This window comes from Apus apus, chromosome 2, assembly GCF_020740795.1.
Source record: "Apus apus isolate bApuApu2 chromosome 2, bApuApu2.pri.cur, whole genome shotgun sequence".
NCBI classification, from domain to species: Eukaryota; Metazoa; Chordata; class Aves; order Apodiformes; family Apodidae; genus Apus; species Apus apus.
Genome location: NC_067283.1, coordinates 8,782,989 through 8,806,151, shown reverse-complemented (window position 1 = coordinate 8,806,151; position 23,163 = coordinate 8,782,989). Strand labels below are relative to the sequence as shown.

General features: G+C 38.5%; 1 protein-coding gene across 4 annotated transcripts in view; it reads right to left on the bottom strand.

The window, feature by feature from the left end:
• Positions 1-2,057: 2,057 nt before the first annotated feature.
• RBM33 (RNA binding motif protein 33) overlaps positions 2,058-23,163 on the bottom strand; it is a 94,453-nt gene continuing 73,347 nt past the window's right edge. For 2 of the 4 annotated variants that reach the window (XM_051609282.1, XM_051609285.1), the window contains exons 16-19: positions 16,852-17,061; positions 15,225-15,413; positions 5,542-5,630; positions 2,058-5,346 (exon numbers count right to left, since the gene is read on the bottom strand). In XM_051609282.1, the coding sequence (XP_051465242.1) occupies positions 5,298-5,346; positions 5,542-5,630; positions 15,225-15,413; positions 16,852-17,061 (537 nt within the window). In that variant the 3' untranslated portion in view covers positions 2,058-5,297. The remainder of the gene's footprint in view (positions 5,347-5,541; positions 5,631-15,224; positions 15,414-16,851; positions 17,062-23,163) is intronic. The other 2 variants (XM_051609283.1, XM_051609286.1) reach the window with 2 other exon arrangements.

Here is a 23,163-nt window from a genome sequence, read left to right as displayed (position 1 = left end):
TCTTAATCTCTAATACCCCTTAAAATTAATTAGCTGGTAAAAATCACTCAAGCCAAGTGCTGTTACATTAAGTAAGAGCAGTGTAACCTGTTGAAAACCAGTGCATCTATAAAGCCCATTTCAAGTTAGTTAGAAAAATAAGTGCATCCAACCAAGAAATGCAAAAGCAACACAGGCACCTAAAAGACCCAGTGAGATTAACCTTCCCCTTCAGGTTTTCTTTAGTGCAATAAGGACCACTTCCCACCAAAATAAGCACAGAAGTAGAAAATGAAGGTGTGGTGTTTTTTTTTTTTAAATAAAAAACCCCAACCCTGCAAAAAGCAGTGTTATAAAGAACAAAATGATCCTTCCCAACCATACTATACCAGAAGGTGGTATACGTAAGGATCCAATATGAATCAGTGGTTTTGTACACAAGTCCCTGGGCTCATGTGGATAAGAAGTCATCCCCATCATTAAAAATCAGGTTACAAAAAAACCTTACATAAAATCCTTAGGATTTGATACTAATTGAAGATAAAATACTTTCAAGTATGGCACTTACGAATTAGAGGTGAAGGCATGATTTAAGGTAACATTGAAACAAATGCCCTATGTTACCCTAAATGTCCTTTATAATACAGCTAACTTGCAATCTGTTCAGTATTTGCTCCCTTCACATTTAATTTCTCATCCAACATGCTGCTAAAAAAACCCAACCAAAACAACACAAAAATAAGTATTAAAAAAAAAAATTGTGTCTCTGAATAGAAATGCCTTTTTGACAGTGAAGAGGCAAAGCCAGATCTCTACCTTTGTCTATCATGACTCACATAACACGACACTGTGCCAAGGACAAGAACAACACAATGCTACACCAGAGAACAAATCCAGGGTATTGCCTGAGTTAGACAAAAAACAGGCAAAAAAATTCCCCCCCTCTACCAAGAACTGAAATCCCACACCCTCCCACCCACCCTCTCATCCCAGCTACAAGGGCAACACACCCACACACACATACAGACACACAGCTGCTCTGTGTAGGATGGGAAGCACCTACGGCACCTTCCAGGAAAGTGGCACCATTTCCAGTTAAACAGATCAAAGATACTATGCTTAAAAATGCAAGAAACTCAGCACCAAGTCAAAGCTTTTTTCTTATTTCAAGTAACTAAATAATGTAAAGAAAAACACGATGAAGACCCTTCCAGGTTATTCTGACATAACCTATAGTTTTATTAAAAAAATGTCTGATCTATACCCTGGTAGTGGAAACCTGACATCAAAGAAATGAAATGCCAAGCAGACTGAACATTTTAGTGGCTTTTTCACATAAATTTGGAAATTTGAAGTGAATATTCAGGTTTAAAATGGGGAAAAAAACAGGTATCTGAAGATACTTCACAGAGGAGGTGCCAGTATTTACTTTTCTTTCCCAAAGTTGTATTGGAGATATAAATGGGCCAATATCCCTGTCCAAATTTATTCTCTACCACTAGTGGAAACATTTGCATGGCAGCTCCTCCAGCTATGAAGATGCTATGGACCTCTCCTCCCCCTGCCTAGCACCAGTGACACTGAGCTTTCCCAACACTTCCCATTGTTCCATCACACAGTGTTGTAGGTGCCACACCAGCTGCTAACCAACGTGTTACATGACCAACTCGAATTACGTTTAAAACCAAAATATCCCAGAACTTTTGAGCACAATATTACATGATAGACCTAATTTGTACTTGTACAGCACAACAGAACAACCCTAGAAGTCCCATGCCTTGGTCTGACAGTGCACTGTACCTCCCCTCAAAAGTTAAAGGACAGAGAATTTTTTTTTTAATGAAAAAAAGTAGAACATTCTACTAAAATACCACAGATCATATGGCCAACCCAATCTTTTAGTCAAGGCAAAATACTATTAGTTATAAATTAATTCTCCAGTGCTACAAGACGAAAACAAAATCACTTGAAAAAAAAAAAAGTTGGCTTCATATAATCACCTACTGGAGTTGCCTATTAAAATAATTATAAAATTATGCTAATAAAAACTGTGAACAAATAATACACAGATCAGGATATATGTATTGACTTACTAGCATCTTTATAAAAATTTGAAGATATACACAAAACACATCAACATTTATGGAACTGTATCCATTAAACTTAGATAAGACAACACAAAAAAATAACAAATAGCTAAGATGTGGTTGACTGTAAGCACTTTGAGTAACATTTTAATTTTAAAAGGTCAATATTTACATACTACATTAAATGTCTTTTTTTTTTTTTCATTTTGCATCATATTTTGAATGCTTGATAAAGAAAGAACAAGATAATGGTTGCAACAGATCTTCCAAGAAAGTTAACTTAAGATGTTCAGATTTAACTATATGCTGAAAAAGAACACAGCAAGAACACGTCCATCTAACTTTACCTCTACTTCCTTTGGGTTTTTTTTGGGAGGAGACAACAAATCTAGAAGAGCTGTATCATCCAAACTGATCATTGTCAAGAAACCCACGTTTATGTCAGGATTTGAGAACTGATCAACACGAACATTTTAACAAATTACTAACCTAATTGCTACTTTTGCTACTGAGGTTCTTTTAGATATTAGAGAGATATGGTGTCAACTCAGGTGTGAGTATGAATGTATGTATGTGTATAAAAAATGCATATAGACATACATACATATATGAAGTTTGCATACAGTAAGATACCCAGGTACTGCAAGAAGCAGCCAAAGTAATCACCAGTGATCCACCCACACTGTCTATGCACAAGAAATAATCTACTGCAGCTGCATTTAAAGAGACTGCATCTAGTCATTAAACAGGCATTGTGTACGTGGCCTCCTACACTTAAAGAGATCTGAGGCCATTTCACATCTTTATTCCAAAGCCACATAATTGTCTCAAAAAAAAAAGTTGTGTTTTTTTTTTTTAAAAGCCAACTGAATAAAAATGTTTAAAACTGAAGTTGGCTGAAGCTCAGCCTCTTTGGGATGGATTCAAAACCCAAAGCAGGAGCGTTTCTACAAACTTCTTTGACTTTTGAATCAAACCCATACTCTTAGGCTCCAAGAAACCCTCTAACCCCAATAATGTTTGCTGCTGACAGGACAGCTGATCAACTACAGATGTTCCTACTGCTGAACTCAGCTGCTGGCCTGTCTGCCTTTTGCATCTAACCCAGATTTCCAGACACGCACTATTATCGCTCCACTCCGAGAGGTCTTCCCAACCTTCTCATTATGGAGAAGCTGCTCCATAACAGTGGGATGAGTAACTGTTTAATGACTCATTGTAAAGATAAGCATTTATTTCTTTAAAGTAAAAACTACACAACTAGAGGAGGCAGCATAGGGGTCCTAGTGCTCACGGAGTGAGGAGTTAAAACAGCACGTCGCAGATCCCCTCGCCTGAGTCTTCAGGGTTGGCTCCCACCACGCACGTCCTGCTGCAGCTCATTCGTTCTCCTGGGCTTGGGTCTACCCTGAGACACTAACAGCACTTGATGTATAGTAATTGTGCTGGATGGTGTTAAGTATTCTGCATAAATGGGGAACTATACAGGTGGGTGTAAAACTCACTTCAACACAAAAATCCTCATGATCTCATGTGTCTCATCACTAAGTTGTAAATGGATTTAAAGTCTTAATTATTTGTTCCCAATGCAATTATTTCCAAAGTACTCCATTACTCTCTATTATTTCAGTTAACAAAGAGAAGTTTTGCCTAAAAGACTTTTGACAGTATTTGTTGATTATTTTTTCATTGCTTCTGCTTCATTGAAAATCTAGACCAAAACTGTTAGAAAGTCAATTAGGTCTTTGTGACTTGTTTACTGTTACACCTTCCAAAGGAATAAAAACAAAAAAATCAATGCTACTTTAAATTTCCTTAGTTCACCCTTCCAGACTTGGCATGCCTATTTTGGACCCCATTTGCAGCTGCTTCATTACATACCAGCAGTGTTCTTCTGTGGTCACTCAGGTAACAAACCTAGGTTTCTCTAAGTCCTCCCATTTAAATAGTAGCTGGAGTACTTAAGAGTACCCCTAAAATGAAGGATGAAGCAAAACCTCACAGTCTAAAAACTAAGGAAATGTTCATAAAAATTGGAATCCAATATAAAGATGACATTTTAATAAGTTTATTCAGAAGTAACTGAAAAAATTGTTCCTTTGGCAATACCATCTAGATGGTTCCAACCAAAAGGAAATATTACGGATTTTACTTTGAATAAAATATAAGCTCCATAATGTTTGCACATTATTTCTGGGAACTTCCACGTTCACCAGCAGATTCACAATGCCCTTACGGTCCTGTATTTATTGGGAACAACACATCAAACCAAGTCCTTTCAGTTACGGGTTTCTTATGGTTCAGCATTAGTCACAAAGTAAATCTCAAAGAAAAAAAAAGACTAATAAAAAAAGCATAAGGCAACCATGAAGCTCTAGCCCAAAAGAACTAGCAGGAATGCACCACTCTTCCTGTGTAACGTTTTTTAATGGAGCCACTAAATACCTCTTTTTCTTTGTATCTGGCAATGCCATTTAAAACAATCTAGTTACAACTTGGAGTTCACTACCCCACGATGCTACTAAAGGGCAAAGACCCTTGTTTTTAAAAACCAAGGGAAAATACAGCAGTGTTATTCCTACAACAGGGTTTTACGGTATAAGTGGAGTCAGAAGGGGAAGAAGGAAGTCTGTGTTGGAACAGAAAAATGCAAAGACAGATTTAACATATTTACAAAGATCCAAACTACAGTTCTCCAGTGTCACCTCCAAAGCTTCTCAGCATACTGCTAGTCAGTGAAGTAGCCCACACTTCAATCTACCCAAGAATACCTTCTGTGCTTTCAGACAGACACCAGAACTAATGGGTTTTGTTTAGAAAAGTGAGTTTTCGTTCAAATACCTTGCACTGAAGATAAGAGCAACCATTATCAAATATTCTTTGCTATGAAGAAAGTTTTTAAATCTTTCGATGTAAACGTTCTCTCTCAAGTCACTGTGGTCACACAGTAGGATCTTGAAGAACAGTGTCTACATGCATTGAAAGCATTTGGGGAAAAAAAATTGTAGTTCCATGTGGTTACAACAGAACATGAACAAAAAGAACAGAAATTCCACTCTCGCAGATCCTCTCAAGTTCAGCTCTTCTGGAGGACATCTTGCTGCTTTCTGTAGTTCAACAGAGCAACTAATGACTAAGCTGAAAGGTCTCACAACCCGATGGTTTTGCCACTGTGCTTCCTGTAGCTCCACAGTAGGCTTCTGTTAGTGTCATGGTTTCTCTCAGCAGACATCACTCAACTATCAGCGCCACGTTTATGTGGGACAGATCTATCATGTGCCTGTTAAAAGTTAAAAGAAATTTAAACCTGGTACATAAACTGATTCTAGGGGTGGAGAGCAGACAAGGAGGTTCTAAGAAGGTCGCTAATAAACAGATGCTTGATTGGATTAAGAGAAACATGGAGCAGAGGAGACGGATTTTATCTTTTGAAGGGAGGGAAGGAACCAAGGTGCAGCAGTGCTTAGTTATTTACCTGTGGAATTTCTGTTGAAATGCTAAAGCATGTGCTGGCTCCTTAAATTTTGCTATGGCTTTCCGTTGTTGAGGAAGCATCTGTAAACTCTGCAGAGACAAAAAGACAAAACCTATTTTTAATAATTACTCCAAGTTCTACTTTAAAAAAACCCTCATTTTGCACCAAAGTGATTGAAATTTTGCCACATTTCTTTCCTCAGAAATTTATTTATTTTCTCTTATTGGTGTCCAGGGAATGGAAAGAGACTTCTGAGACCACAGTCAGGGTCCTATCTGAAGATGTTTTGAGGTGCATTAAGCAACTGTAAGAACTGGAAAACCCAAACCATCACTCACTAAAAGCAAGGTAGCAGCTCTTCCATGCAGATGAACCAAACTCTGCAGAGAAATTCCCATCAACTCAATGAGAAACATTCAAGTGGGCAGAACTCAACTTCACACACAAGCTCCTGGAGTCATTCAATGTACATTAAAGGACCAGGACTTTCCAGAGGTTAAACGGGATAGAAAGAGGAAAAGTGGTAGATTTTGATCTGTAGACTGCATATCCTCATACTGTTCTACCAAAAAAAAAGTGGCTAGCTTCTGATGGACAATAACCACCACACAACCCCAATGAGATGGCTTAGGTCACCACTTTCAAGTCCTCCTAATAATGGGAAACCATGTAACACACATCTACCCAGACAAGTCCATCTGATACATGCTTCCCATATCATGAGACCAGGATTTCACAATGCTGTAACTATTAAAAAAACCCTATGCTGTATTGAGGTCTCCAAAACTACAGTATGCCTCAGCCAGGGCTTTGGAGAACTCATGTCCTTGCTCCCAGCTTCAGCAGCAAGTTCAGGCATTGCCAGATGATCCCAGAGAGCAGTTCTGTGGCCTTGGTAATGAAAAGTTATCAGACTTATTAAGATTGAAGTTGATTCTTTGAGTTAGCACTTCGGTTTCAACAGTGTATTTTTCAAAAAGACACCTGAGAAATTCGAGAAGATGAAGTTTTACAGATGAAGCAGGTACACACCCAACACTCAGAGAACATGCAACAAATATGCAGCATCACAGAATATTCAGGACGGAAATATTATGATCCTGTCATCCCACTGCCTGTGAATACAGGCCACAGAGATTTCATAGCAGCTACATAAAAAGAGATCTTCTGAAGGCTTCAATTGTAATTTTGAAGCTCCATGCCACAGTGATTCCAGTATCCCACAAGTTCTGGATATTTAATGGCCTATGCTGTAACACATTCACAACATAATTGTTCTGATTCAGCTTCCAATTGTTCTCACAGCTTCAGATGCAAAATTAAAGAATTACTAACATTCTTCTTTTCTGTGCAGTTCCTACATAAAGCCAACACAGTTTTGCACTGAGTTTCACATATATATATTCTTATATATACACACACATATAAATATGTATATATATACACACACACATATATAGGCACCTTAAAACTATTCTAGATTTCTTTAAAACCTCATGATGGATAACTATAGATACAATTCTCTGCTTCTGCATCTTGCCTGGAACTCAACAGCAACCCCCCACATTTGGATGATTCCAGCACTCCTAAACTTCACCTGCAAGAACTCTGTATCATCAACCAGGCTATTAAAAAAGTACTACATATCTTCAGACAACCAACTATTCCTTCAGAAACCACATACAAACCCACTCGTTGCTGCACTTTAAAGGTGACATACTTGGGAGATTTCTCAGTGAAACCTTTTTTTTAATCCAACTAATGTGTTTCCTCTTCATACAATCTTATGCAGCATTTTTAGCAAGATGTCAAATGCCCAGATGAAATTTGCTATTAAAATTCTTGTAACTTTTTGAAACAGGTAAGACTGATGTTGACAAGATGCTTATTTAACAAGAGTGATGGCACCCAAGAGTCGTATTTTTTTGTATCTAAGCTTGACAGTTCAGATCTAGGCTCTTTCTGTAACTTATCTACCTGTGACTTTGAATTAATATTGGCAGTAGTTACCTTGCACCTTCTTGTAACTGACAGGAAACTTCCCTCTCACCAGGAAAATCACAGAAGTTAAATACTTCTGTCACCCCTGTGATTTCAAAGTGAAAGCTGAGGAAAAGTTAAAGGATTCAGCAAACCTGAGAAGCATCAGCAGGTTAATGTGCACTGTAGTTTTTGGAAAGCTGCTACAATGGAAAGGTTTATCTAAAAGTCACTCCAACTTCTTACTTTCTGAAGTGGTATGAATGAGCTTTAGCTTTAAAAAAAAAAAACACCTCTTGGCAGATTTTTTTTGTTTTTGTTTTTGTTTTTTTTTTTTAAATTATAAAGCTCTTGTCAAGGTTAAGCACATTTTACCACCGAGAATATAATTATGCTGCACAAAGCACCAATGAAAGACCCTGGACAAAGCTCACTTCTGTGATTATCTGCTGGAGTGGGTGAAGGAGGTGCTGAAGTTTGTGCTGTCCTCCTTGACTGATGTTGCTTTACTGTCATTTATAGAACTGTAACTAATTCTCTTGACATCCCTTTCCTGGGTAGAAAAGAACTAAGGACTAAGTCAGTCCTATCACTAAGGACTAGTTTTGAAGACTAAGAATCAATCACAGCCAGTAAAAAAGATTTAGAAACAAATTGCTAAAGTCGAAATAAAAATCTCTAAATTGCAATTAAAAAAAAAAAAAAATGTTCCTTTCAAAGAACTTGAAACTTTTAATAGGAGAAAAACCTGCTTGAATCTCTGAAAGGACAAACATTTCAGAGAACAGAGAGACAAGAGGAGCTGGAAAAGAACCCAGAGAAGTCTCCCTTCAGCTGCACCCTGCACATCCTGCTGTCACCTGCTTCTCTCTCCTCTCCTGAACCACCTCCAGCCCTCCTGCTGGAAACCACGTCAGCCCTCACTCTTTTACCACATGAGATTCTCCCAATGTTTTATGCTCCAGGCCCCCATTGAGATCAATTGATGAGAAGCTCCATTAGTGACCTTTTCTACAATAATTGTGCTATTATTGCATTAATATTCTTGAGATGCACAGAAGCAAAATTTTATTTTGCAGCTTATATACCCATAATGATAATTATTAAGAAACTGCTCAGTAATTAGCATATTAAAACTTACTGATGCAGTGCAGACTTATTAGCAAAACTAGGCAATGTACCTAAATTTTACTACAGACACTTTGGCATGAATTAATAATGTTTATTGACTGATTAGCTTGGGTATTATGTCACAGCCTGTTCTTATACTGTATTACTGTGTTATTTTCCAAAGCAAAAAAATACAATAAAAACATTACATGTTAATACTTAATTGCTTTGGCAACAAGACATCAATTCTTGGATAAGTCTACTGGAAAGCAACTTGATCAGATTTAATTTCACTCATCAATACAGAGAACTGTGGGAACAAATAGCCAACCCATTTGATCCTTCACTGAAACCACTCGTTTCATAGCCCAGAGGTAAGGCAGTAACTTCTATCATCAGGGTCCTCTCAGCAACTGCAGTTAACATGTGTCTGTGTTTTAACAAGAGAGAGAACTCAAGACTGCAAAACAAAAATATGAACTAAGGCCACACAACCAATACTTCTCCAGTTAGAAACCGACTGAAAAAACTTAAATCAAACAGTTTTAAAACAAATTCTCAACCTTTACTGTGCTCAAACTATAGTAGTGAAAATTATGCAGAATCACTTCATGTTTGCTTAGATATGCTAGGTATAAACACCCTATTATTCAGGTATTAGAAAAGTTCTGGTTTTAACAATAAATCAGTAAGGCAACTATTAAGCTAAGTTGATATGAACACCATAGACTTTTAAACACTCTACATCTTTGCTGACAAACACTTAATATCTCAGCATGAACCATGATCCACATTGTGTTTTCAAACAACTCCTCATCACTTGTAAACACGAACATCAATCATTCTGCTGACAAAGATCTCTTGAAAATTTCTGCTCTTACTTTGGGACATTTTATTTGCATTACGATTTAAACTCCAAAATGTTATGCTTAACAACATAGATTGCCAAGCACAGAACAAGTAGGCAAATTTTTGCCAGAGGTCCTGAGCTGCTGCTATCCCACTCTGAGCAGATGGGTTATTGACTGGGAATACAAACTGGTGTTCCACTTCAGCAGAAACCTGAAGCAAAATAACTGCTTCCTGAGGCACTGGGATGGAAGATACAGATCTTGTGTTGAATGGAAAATGCAACAACCAACCAATATTGTATGATCACTTGTGCTTTTGATTTACAGTTTGCCTACAACTGTTTTGACACATACTATTTAATTCAACAATTAAAAAAAGCAACAAAAGAACAGAAGCTGATTTTATCTGCAACTGAACTATATAAACAGTGGCTAGAGAATGAAGACCATAAAAGGACCATTTCTTCTGCAGGCCTATCTTTAGGTCTGCACAGCTACACTGCCCTCAGATTTCTCATTTACACACACCCTGTAATTAAATCTACATTTTTACCATGTCAGGGAAAATAATACTGAAACAGCCTGCATGATAAGAGCAGCACAATAATCTCCAGTTAAGCTTCACTACAAAACCAAGAGCCTTGAGACAAGCAGCATCAATGAGGAGATCTCTTGCAGAAAGCAAACATCTTTGACAGCAAAACTCTTAAAGGTTACAGAGAGAGGAATAAGATAAAAGACAGAGCACTGGGAGATGGAAACCTATCAGGTACGAGTGAGAATGGGGCAAGCGCTCATGTCAATTATAGAAGACACATGGAAAATAGAAGTTTCCTTCTTCATTCATTTCACTGAAGTAAATAAGACTGCCCAATAGACTACCCATTCAGCTCATAGGTTGCTTTGGGAATAGGAGTGGCAGATCATATGAAGCTGTTAAATAGGGTCCAGCAAAAAGAAAGTGTAAACTTTCTCCAGTGTGTGATCCAACCTGCTCTGCAACAAGTTGAATAACAGCACAAAAGATGCTTTCTGAAAAGAAAGATCAAATTCAATTTGTTTCCCGCCCCAAATCAATAAATTCAGACACATCTTTATTATCCTCACAGTTTCCTGACACCTGAAGCACTTTTCCTAGGAGCAACACTTCCAAGCCATTACCAAAAGGCACAGAGGCTGAGGCAGAATGTATTTATTTTATCCTCAGCTGTTGCAGCTCATCTTTTCTGTTCCTCCTTCTTGCTTTTCTGCCACCTTTGACTTCCTACATTCCACCTTTAAAAGTGCACACCCTTCCATCTCCATACGCAAGATGATATGAGAAGAACAGATCTTCTGTCATTGAGATGTGCATCTCAAATTCACATACAGCAGGGCTGAACTGGGCTGGCTTATGATGAAGCTGCTCTCCTCCCAGCCCCAAGGATGAAGCAGGACTGTCCATGTCTTCTCCCACAACCAATGGAGCTGGCAAACACTCTTGGCTGAAAATGTTTTCACAGGCAGAAGACTACACAGGTCATCACAGCAGCCCTGCGTGCCTTGTGTGCCCTGTCACAAGAGAACCACCCTGCTGATCCTGGAGGACTAACCACGTTTTGGGCACTCTCACCCACGCACATTTGTTGTATCCACCAATAAAGCCTTTACACTAAAAAAACACTCCTCGATTTGTCAATGCAGACAGCTGTCTTTACCCAAACTAAACACTAGGTAGCACCAACGCTCTGCAAAGTGAAGAGAAGCATATCCACAAGGCAATTGTTTTCCCTTCTGAGACCAGAAAAAACCCCTACATTAGAGTACAACTCGTATTTGTAAAACTACTCAAGATACAGCTACAGTTGCACCATTCTCAGCACCTCTCAGATACAACAGTGGAGTTTTTTTGAGGTTCTTTTTCCCCTTTTTTTTTTTAACATCAGAATTTATGATCTTAATCTTCACAAAGCAATACTGAGATTTTGCACTGATTTTTTTATGTTTGCAACCGTTTGGTATAAGAAAATATAATTAAAGGTGATGATGAAACACCTCCACATTCAGTACTCAAATTATCTGGAGATCTAGCAAAATGACTCCCTCTACTTGCAACCATCCTAAAAAAAAACAGAAATAAAATCTTAAGGAGGCAGTAACTAGTTGCACACAACCACCTTTATACAGCATAAACATCAAATCTGGATTCAAGAGCACCAAGAAAATGCACTGGGTTTTTTATGACCTTTGCAACTTATTAGTAATCTACTTTGGCAAGTGGCTCTGGATGGATATGTACTGAATGTCACTGCTCCAGAGTGGTCCCTAGGAGGCTCTATTTTGATGGTGTGCTCAGAAATCTTTTGTACCTTCCAACACTTTGAAATGCATGATTTTATTTATAGTATGGAATTATTTCAGATTCAGCACTCAGATTTTACTGTTGGTGTATTATTTGTATCTGAAAGCTTATGCTCTCCATAGAGTCTGGCAGCAAATTTTATGTTGAAAGGAAGCACTTTTCCTGCTAATTTATTCATGTTTGATTTGTAAAATGCAGCTATGACTAAGGGGCTGTTCCTGAAGTCCCAAAGATTTTCTTCTATTCAGTATCTTGAGAATCTTAATAGTATTTTTTTTCTCCTATGTTAATAACAAAGCAGTTTTAATGAAGCAAGTATGAGAATTAGAGAGTCTTCAGCGATTAGGCAATAGATGGTATTTCAAAGTTCCTATATGGGAAAAATTTTCTCCATTCTAGGGTACAGAAGGGAAAAATGGTGAATTTCCAACTTCATCTTCTCTTATGTATGCTCAGCTGTTCTCAAATCCTGCCTCATGGAACCACCACATCAATGCAAGCTGATGGCAAAAGTGGCAACACTGAACACCATAAATTGAAGGAAGTTTTCAACTTCCCTTCTGAAGGTTTGCACAAAGTCCCTGTACCTCAATAGTGCTACTGACATGAAAAAGGTAAAACAAAAATCCAACCCTTCTGCACCCAGAAAAACAAAGTAATCCCCTCTCCACTGATAAGTTAAAGACTTTTTCCATAAACACACTGAAACTTTCTGTTATGCCAGCAAAGATCCTCTTCTTGAGAAAACACATGCACGACAAGCACAGTGGAACAAAATCAGGAGCCAAACTAATTACTTGGAAATAGGAGCTGGTGCAGGTAAATTGCTCTACAGATGCACCAGCATGAAAGGAACAGATTAAGCAGAGGTCCTGTACCGGGTGGGACAAGTGCTCATGATCTTTCTTGTTGTCAAAGAGTGAAGAGATCACTGGGAATTATCTCCTCCCGTTCTTTGGGAGCTATTCCTTAGTGCAGCCGTTCACACAATCATGTCTTGACTGCAGCAAAAATGGATACACAAGAGGTAATATTCAGATTTACCAGCTGTGTCTGCACATCACTGACTCACCTTCCCCCTCTTCTCGGTCGGTGTCTTTTGAACACCATCTGAATCAGCTAAAAATCTATGCACCTTGCCTAATTTGCAAAAAAGCAGCTAGAATTTCTCACTTTGCTGTTTGCTTGCAACAGCCACCTCCCCAAATCCCCCCTATTTCAGTTCATCATGCTGCAAGACTTCATCTTAGAAGATCAGAGCTCTGAGCTATGTAAGATCTTTCTGCTCTGGTCATGGCCATAACCTGTCCTTGCCATAACCTGTTCTCACACATGAAATCCCCAAAGCCCACCTGGCAAGGAAACCTTCCACCCACCACTTGGCTTTCTTCAGTGGCTCACTCCTCATTGCAAGTCACTTACACGAAACGCATTTTCAAAGAAGAATGAGGAAATAACCAAGTAGGATACCCCATCTCTATCAAAGCCTCCTGGCCATTTCCAGTGGCAGGGGAATTTGTACAGCACTGAGCCACTAGAATACCCACTCGTGCACTCCGAGATGTTGACCTCTTTCACAATCTAGCACCATCTGTATAGAAATTATTACTGTGAGCAGGAACAACAAAGATTTTCAAAAATTTTATTTCCAGTTCTTGCCTCACAAGGTACTTAAAATTGCTCCTCCCGCTTCTTCATTCAGTGTTTTAACACTTCTGTGGCACATCACAGTACCATGAAAAAAACCGCAAACAAAAGAGCTAAATATTGCACACGGTGGTCCCAGTCTCATATTCTTCCTACAAAAGGATCACATGTCTCCTGCACACCTCATGATCCACACTTTTGAATTATCCTTCGTTCCTAAACAAGCCAGGACATTTCTAGCCTTCTACCAGTCACACTCTGATATTCAAGTGAGAAATCAGCACAAAAGCCTTCTGCACTGTTAGCTAAATTCAACCATCTGTTTCCAATAATACTTCTACATCTCTGGTAAGGTAGAAATAGATGATGTAGAAACCATAATTTCCAAAGATACAGCTGATGTGGCTGCAAGAATCCAAGTTCTGTAGGGCACAGAGATGTACCAAATCTGACTGGAAAATTCATTATCACTTTTTTCCTATAAGCACACCCTTCTAAATTGACCTGTGATATTCAACTAAGACACCAGAGTTTGGAGTCTGTTATGAAACAGCAAGTACCAAATACACTTTTAGCATAACCTCAATAACTTCTCTCAATTGTGGGTATTTACTAGCACAGTTTCTATTAATTTCCTTCTAATATTCTCTGCAAGATTTAGCAAGTAAACCCTGAATAAATGTGCTTTGGAACTGTATGAATAATTTCTCAGAATACTACAGAACATGAAGGGACAAAGCATTTTGTGAGAGTATTTTTGCTTTCACAAACAAATTAATTCTCTCTGAATTGACAACATAAATAATTCAGCATTATTCCATTTACTAAACTGGGAAGAGGGGAAGCAGAGTGTACATCTTTAGGAGAGCATGTGTTTTGCAACAGAAAGATGATCCCACTCATAAAGAAGTCTTACAGAATAGTTCCAATTCATGCATTGCATTCTTCTGAAAACACTGATCCCCTCAAAAGGAGCACCCAAAATAGGAGTAAAATCAAGGAAAAATAATCCTTGTAATCTGTATGTTTCATTATTCATTGACTGCTATTTTCAAATGTATTAACAATGTCAGACAGAGGCTCCTAAGCCTTTCAGTGCTTAGATTATCTCCTGTTTTCCTCAAGTCAGTTTAACAGTTTCATGAGGCAGTTTACAAACAGAAGCTTCACAATGTGTGTTTGTGTTACAACCTTGCTCAGAGGCCTCACCCTGAAGAGAACTTTCAAAAAAATTTTAACGAGCATCCCTCAAAGGTGACAGTGTTTTCATCTGAAAAATTAGATAGCGATACATGGTACAAAATCTCCTCTGGGTAGTGGTCAGTGCTCTTACCCTGGGACAGCAATGACTGAAGAGGTAAATGTCACAAAAACAAGGCAGTTGCAAGTCAACAATAAAAACAAGGAGAGCCACCAAAAATACATTTGCTTTGATACGATCATTTGGCTTAAAACAACCTCACAGAACAGAGGTGCTCGTTGTCTAAGAAAATAACACAGATAGTACAAGACCTCCAAAATGAAGGAGACTCTTTGCAGCAGGAATGTGAGGATTAGCAAAATCCTACTGAACCTGCTGTGCCGCAGTATCATCACGTGTTTGTCTCTGCTACCAGGTGTAGCATGTGGGAGTGGGGCTGCCTTCAAACATAAATTACCAATAAACACACATTGTATTTAGTGTCAGGGAATTAATTGAGCTTTCCAGAATGAAAGCCTTTTGGCACAAAAATTATAAACTAAGGTTGACCTACCTGAATGGGTCCCACTGACATCAGCAGGTTTTTCAGTTGGACATCAGTAGTTGATGAAGAAAGCCCTTCAACTGACACAATACAGGGCTGAGGTTTGCACTCCACCACTCGCAGGTTCTGTTTATTTGGCATCAAGCGTCCTCGGCCCATCTGGCCTGCTACTCCTCTGCCTCTCCCGTGCATAATGACCTGCCAACAACAAAAGTAACAGTATTTTGATTTACTTACCTAGTGTTTCTGCTCACTGCGTTTGACAGATGATACAAAAGTTGGTGATTTACTTAAAGACTTGATTAAAGTACGTGTTGATTAAAAACAGCTTGTTTCTGTTAGCTGATCTGAAAGGCCACTTATTAACATATTCATCTGCTGCTTGTATAAATCTCTTTTAGAAGGACAGCAAGGTATACATTGGGTTTTTACATATAGATATATATATTGCACTGAGGCTAAAAGCCTCAGTGTTAGCACAGACCAACCATGCACTGGAGGGTCTCAGACCAAAATATATAACATGGTTTTCAACACTGCTCACATCAGCAGCACATGCTCAGCTCCCATATTTTGAGTAGGGCCAAAAAAACTCACTGGTGATCCCTCTCCCTTTTTTCTTCTCAGCCCATAGGTAAATTTAATGTACCCCACAACACCAGTAAACTGCTTCAAGAACCTCCTGTCTCTATTGCTACCAAATCATGGGTTGCTATCAGGATGGAGTACTTGCATATAGCAAATAATTTTAAATCAGTATTTTTTCAAGTCCCTTTCCCCCAAATCCTGTAGGATCTGGCACCACAATATCCTCTGCAGCAGAAAATGTGTGGATTTAATTATTGTAAATTAAAGGTTGAACAGTTGGAGAGAGGAAAAAAATAACAATGAAACAGGTTAAGAAAAATTAAACAGAGTTAACACTTAACATTGAGTTAACAACAGTTTCTCAATTCCTACTTGAAAAGCCTATGGAGGGTAATGACTTTTCACACCCTTCTGCATAAGCAAAGTTTATCCTTACATGAAGCAGGAAGATTATGGCCAACAGTTCAAAACCAAGATATAACTTAGAAGCCAAAATACCACCTATTTTCAGGGAGTGTGTCAGTTTGGAAATGCAGAGATGGCACACACCAGTGACATCTGAATCCTCTCCCTGCCTCCTCCCAGGGCACAATCAGTGCAAAAGTCCAGTTATGAGACCATCAACTATTTTGAGCTATACCAACTTTGAGGATCAACGAAAGAGCATCCTGAAACAGTTTCTGTGTGCTCCTACATACGCAGGAAACGGTCAGAATAAATGCTTAAGCACAACTTTAGAAAAACTCTTGGTTTTAAAGCCAGAAAGCACATTGGATACCATCTACTACAGTAGCTATCTTGGGACACATGCACTTCCCCAAGGAGTACTGTGCTGGCCAGAAAGTCAGAAGATTATACAACCTGCAGGCATCTCCAGTCTGTGCTGGGTACAAACAGGCCTCCCTAGATTAAAAGCTCTATATGCAATTATGCATCTGCTGGGTCACGCAGCCCTGCGCTAGCAATTGACAAACAGAATGCTAATTATTAATAGAGCAACACAGCTAGACAGTAAAACTTCTAGCAGCAATATGCATCTAAAAATCACCTTTTTAGGTTGATGGATTCCCTGGATGTTTTTGACTCCTTGAGGAGCTGGTGAATGGATCTGTGCCTGCTGCTGCTGTTGGTGCTGCTGCTGTTGCATTCCCTTTGTCAATGTGACCTTCCGCACTGGCTGCTGTTTCGGCTCCGGGGGTTGTTGAGGCCGCTGGGGCTGGCTCTCTGGGTGAAAAAAGCCAGCATCCTCTCCCCCCTGCTGAAATCAACAACACAACAGGCAGCTCAGTGTCCAGGCACTGCAAACCCTTGCCCTGAGCAACCTCCTGTCACATCCAGATCACTTGGTACACAGGGAAGACCTAGAGGTTTGCCTGCTAAAGCCAACGGGCAGGCATGTGCAAGGGCTGAGCCTGGAAATTGTGCTTCAGCCTAAAATCAACCCAATGGTCTCTGAAGAACAGTTTATTTTGGTCAGCTTTTATTACAATGTTCAGTAATGTCTTTTCATATACAAAGAAGCAAGGTGTTCTCACTTCTCTTTCAAAACAATTTGCCCTTTCAGGGTTGTATGTGAACTATGGTGTGCATTACTTTTTAACAACTTTTTTTTTTTTTTTAAGAGAGACATACACACTGTAGGAGAGAAAACTGAGAAGGCTGCAAGAACCAGGCCAATAACTCCACTAATCTTTAGAACTTCAGCCTCTCATTAGTTAAAAACTGGTATTTACTTTGAAGCACACGTTTATTCTGCCAGCTTCTATACCAGCAGGCTTTTAAGCAGTGTCCTTGAACACTGTTCACATTTGGAACAGTTTTTTCCCCAAGTTTTGTTTTGTTCAGTTTTACAGAGTTCTTATCATATATATTTGTAATCACAAACACAGTGAAACACCATTTTGGCCCCTTTCCACTGCATCTCAGTGCAATCAAGCACAGTAAGAACATAAACTGAAAGCACCAAGAGAGGAATTATTCCCTTCCACTGCCTCCATGCAACTAGGTCAACTTTTTCTACAAACAGAGAAAGGTGATTCTTGAATTTGTGTCCTGCTACCCAGATCAGCTCAGTCCCTGGAAAACATACCATGGACCAAGAAAACAGCATATCCTAACAAATGATCAGGTACTTTTGCATCTATGAAGTGCATCATATTACTGCAGTATCAACAGCAGTATGTATGTATGCCTTAACTGAACTCCAACTTTAGAACTCAAATACTAGTGAACATAATATCTGCACACAGAAGGCTTTGTCAAAGCCCCTAACCCACCCCAGGTAACCCTGAAATAGTTCTCAAATAGAAGGCATGTCTGGGGAAGCAAACAATAATAATTGTGAAAGCACCTTCAATTACATAGTTTTTTTTCCTTTCCCTTAAATATCCACAAGTGAATATTCTTTTTGCATCTGTACCATGACAAGGAGAAGGCTTCATATTTCTCACGGACAAGGAGAAAAAAATACAAGGCTGCAGAAGGAATAGGTTTATGGTCCAAGACTGAGATTATCTTGATTGAGAGTATAAATTATTAGGTCTCTACCAGGATTACACAAAAGTAAAAAAAAAAAAAAAGGAAACACTTCTAAGGATTGGTTACCACGTCTCCTCCCTATCATATGGAGATAAATAGTCTGGCAGAGGTGATATCTATAGGACAGTCTCATGTTTCTAAATTCACTAGTGCAGAATTCACATCCTTAAATCAATGCCTCTATTTATCCAGTACAGGCAGGCAACAGCTTCTCAAAAACTCAATTCAATCCCAGATGACTTAAAACTCCAAACAAATCAGCTTCATCACCCCCTTGCACCATCTACACCTCAAAAGTGTAATCTGTCATACGGAAAATCCTGCAGATCACTGAAGGGCTTTCATCCACAGTGTTCTAAGTAAGACAGTAACAGAAAACTGCATCTGTTTTTTTCACTTCCAACCAAATATCTATCTTCTGTGCTAAACTGAATGGCTACATGGGTTCATCTGAAATTTTATATAAAAATCATGAAAATTTGAGAGCAGTAACTCGTGAGAAATTATATATAAAGTTTTCCTTTCAGAGTCTCTCTCTTCAGTTGCTGCTTATAAATATAAGAGCATCAGCTCTTTTCTTCTGAAAAACCCAAACGTATGCACTTAAAACCTTAACAGGAAACCAGCATGACACCCTCCTCATTTCAGTATTAGTTCCAATATCAGCATCACTATAAGCTCTGTGCCCTGATCAGATAATTTATGCAACCTCACAGCAGCAGGAAGATCATAGAATGGTTTAGGTTGGAAGGGACCTAAGGAACAAAAACATTTTAGGAGAAATTTACACTTTGGTATTGGTCGTTAAAATCTAATCTCTACTAACTGGCTACTGTAAAAAACAACCATATGTATTTGCAACTATTTCCTTCCAAATGGAAAAGCCATCCCAGCATATCACAGGAAGCATCTGAGAGTGAAGCACTTGGGTACAAAACACAAACATGCTCATTACTGAAACTTCAAAAGCAAACAATAATTTCTCATAAAAGGTTAAGATGGCCAACAACCACCCAGTATTTAACTACCAAGCCAAATTAACACCAAATAAAACTCTGTAAACTAAACACACAAGTATAACAGAGTCAAAGACATAAGCACACAACATTTGTTCACACTGATGAAAAATTTTATGGGATTTGTTCCCTGTTGGGGTCTCAAATGCCACCTCCGGGTTTCACTGCTAGCATCATGCTTCTGCAAAAGTCTCAACAGTAGAAACATTTCCAACTGTTAATGAATTGATACATTCCAGAAATAAGAAAACCTATATAAAACAACAAAGAAAGTCCATAGGGTAAGAAAAGGTCAAGAAGCAAGGTCTGCTTGTTCCTGCAACAAGAATGCAGAAAGGGCAACTGGATCAAGCCCCTTTATACTACTGCTCTGAACTACTACTCTTTGAGATGACAGAGAGGAGAAGCAGAGATGAACCTCCAGCATCACTTTTGAATAGAGGTCAGTGAGTGAGCAACTTTGTGCTCAAGGACTAACAGTGCTCCCTGTAAGCCAGCAAGACAGTGCTTCCTGTGCCAGGTAGCCCTGGCTTCAACTGAAGACAAAATTTGGTGGTCTTTGTAAGAAAATGAGAACCAAGTGCATCTCCTAGGTCATTATGTGCCTAACAGGCAAAATGACAAAGCTTCAGGTAACAGTTTTTAGCACCAACTCCCTTTTGACTAGTTAGACATGACAGTGCAAGGACAAGCACTGTTCCAGCCAACACGAACAACCTGTGTAGCAGAATTTAGTGACAAACTAGACTCACTAACAACATCATCCTTTAAATTTCTTCTATACAAAAGACAATTAGTGGCTTCCTCAGGCACACCAATGAAGAACTAAGTGAAACAAAACACCCCCAAAAGAGCTTTTAGCACCTGGACTTAAAGCTATAAAGCCTCAGAACATGACTTACAGGTCACATGCTCATACGAGAAGATTAACATTTTAGAGGAGAAGATGCAGGACTGTAAAGATGACTGTACAAATGTTGACTCCTGGTTTTCACTCATAAGGTGCACAATAAGCTGCCAGCCAGAAAGTAGAACAAAAGACACAGCAAAGCCACAGACAAGCAGGTAAATGAGCTGAAACTGTACTGCAGAAGCTACTCAAACCAACATCTAAATCTTAGAAGCTAAATTGCTAGCATCTCCTCTACTTAAAACGTCCCAGCTCTAGCTCATTTGAAAGAATTTTTTTCTTTTCCTAAAGACAATTTCTGTACTGCTAACTTTTCTTTAGCTTACATCATTCTCCTCCCCAAATTTAAACCTGCAGCAATAGGAGGTATCAAAACGTTGTCTTCTCTTGTCAAAATACACTGTTATCTGACTTTTGCTATAACATTTTGGGATGTACAGGGCAACACTAATTTTTTCAGAGATTCATCTATCCATCATTCAGGCCTGCCTCATGCAATTTGATGCACAAAGTGCTGAAACCAGGTAGAATACTTCTTACTCCACCACAGAGGCCTGCAGTTGATTGATAAAAGATCTGATTTTATACCATTTTCCTCTAAAGTCCTCTGCAGAGAAGTGAATTTCCCTTCTTTCTCTGCAAACGAATAAAGGAAGAAATGTTTTTGCTATTGTCTACTGCTTAGATCTTGTATTACAAATAATTCTGAACTTCAAGTTCTGAATTTCCAAGTTTTATAAAAGGTCCACTTTCCTAACATGCAGCCAGAAAGAGGTCTTTTGGATGAAACTTTAACATTATTCAGTTCATTCTGGAGAAATGAAAATGCCTTTTTTTTAAGCATCAGGAGATCTGCTCAGGAAATGTACAAAAACTGTCTTTCAAGTTTCAAATACTGCAAGACTGTTAGATATGCCAAAACCAAGTTAATTGCAAATATTGTGTGTAATTAAACCAAATTCAAAAGACTGAAGCAAAAGGATTTGATCTACATGGTGAATGATTTTCCAACTTCTACTTCAAAACAGTCTGCACAGTTTGATCTGAAACTGGACTAACAAAAAAAGAGGAATTATGCAATTCAACAGCCATGAATTTAAGACCCTATTCCCTGACACTTATCAAGGCTGTTCTTCAATAGTGAGAATCTCTCACTATACATAAATATATGTAGTCAAGAAACATAAAGATCATTCTGTCCAATATGAGATCACAAATTCTAAAAGCAACATTTTATGAGAGACTGAATTTAGCAAGCTGAAGCTCTATCATAATCATGACAGTTTTACAATGAAGATGAAGTTTATTTGCCACCAACATTAGCAGGACAAATTTATTTATAACAAATGCTTTAAAATGTACTGATAAAATGCCTATTGATACTGTCAGAGCTGCTTGCAATTTGACAGATCAAATCTTATTTTCATTCTTAAACCCCATGAAGGAATGGTATCACCAACTTGCATTCTGTAGTGAGCAAATTGATTAATCCCCCTCTATAGAAATCTCAACTCTTGATTACACCTATCAGACCTTAAGCAGCATTATTCTAGAGTGACAACACTTGACAAATTCCCAAACCATTTTTCTCAGCCTTTGTGGCCCTGCTAGCTTGTATTAACCCTGATGAAAAATTAATTTTCCTTATCTTCTGCTAAACCCCAAAATCCAAATCCGCCAAACTGGCAACTCTTTCTGTAAAGGTATTATGAAAACCTCTAAAAGATTAATTGCATGTCTTCAGGTGACATTAAATTAATTTCTGTACTCGTGACAGACATTTGATACTCCGTACTGAGAGGACAGATAACATTGTCAGGATACACAGAAGGACAGTGGTGCAGTGTCCCAGGGCAGCCTCTTATGAATTCTCCTTTCGATAAGGCCATACTTCACTGTCAGTGGCACTGTTAGTGATCTTGCAGCCCACAGACCTCACTGCACAGGTTTCTATTAACTACCACAATGCTGTGTCTATCCATGTAATCTTTAAAAAGCTAATTCAAAATCACCCGATAGTAAAGGGATGCGTGTGCCGGATAAAGCACTTAAAGGAAATAAACTCAGGCTGATTTGTATAAAAATAACACAGAGTAGCCAAACGTTTTCATCTTTTCATACATGCACCATAACTCAAACTCTCCATAGCATGATGAAGGCTTAAATCTTGCAGGGAAATCTCAATCCAAAAATGTCTTGTAATTGATTTCCTTTAAGAAAGGAGAAACCGCTCATCAGTTACCAGTTTAAGTCAGTATTTCCAGAACTGAGTACCTCTACAGTATCACAACAGTTAAGAGGGGAAAAAAAAACCCTATCCTTTAGGTTATTAAATTAAGGAGAAATATACTGCAACTATAGTAAAAAAGACAGCTATGCTGACAGCTGTGATCCCCATGTAACAGAAAAAAAAATCAGTAAAGCAAAAAACATTTAGCTTAAGAAAGCCTATAATCTAATATACATGAGTATTTTCTCACTACAGTTAACAGAAATGTGTATTACAGGCAATTTCCTAATAATTAGCTATTTCTCTTCAACTGGTGCTTCTAATGCTTTACTACTTTGATATGGTCAGTTGACAGACTGGGGACCTGGGAATAGGAAGCCTAATCACTTGCCAAATATCCCACAACCAAGTGACATGACCAAGCACTGTGTCTGAACAGCTGAAGATCTGATTTCAATCTGTCAAATGCCAATGAGAAACACCTGGAGACCTTTCTTTAAAGACCTACTAAGACCTTTAGAAGCACTTTTTTTCAATTCAAGAATAGAACTTAATCTCCTGCTCTGCAGCCAGGCTAGAATGCACTGCTACATCAGACAACTCTCATTAACAACTGGTTTAAGAAACACTAATAATTTCATTTTGACTCAAGAGGACACAAAGAAA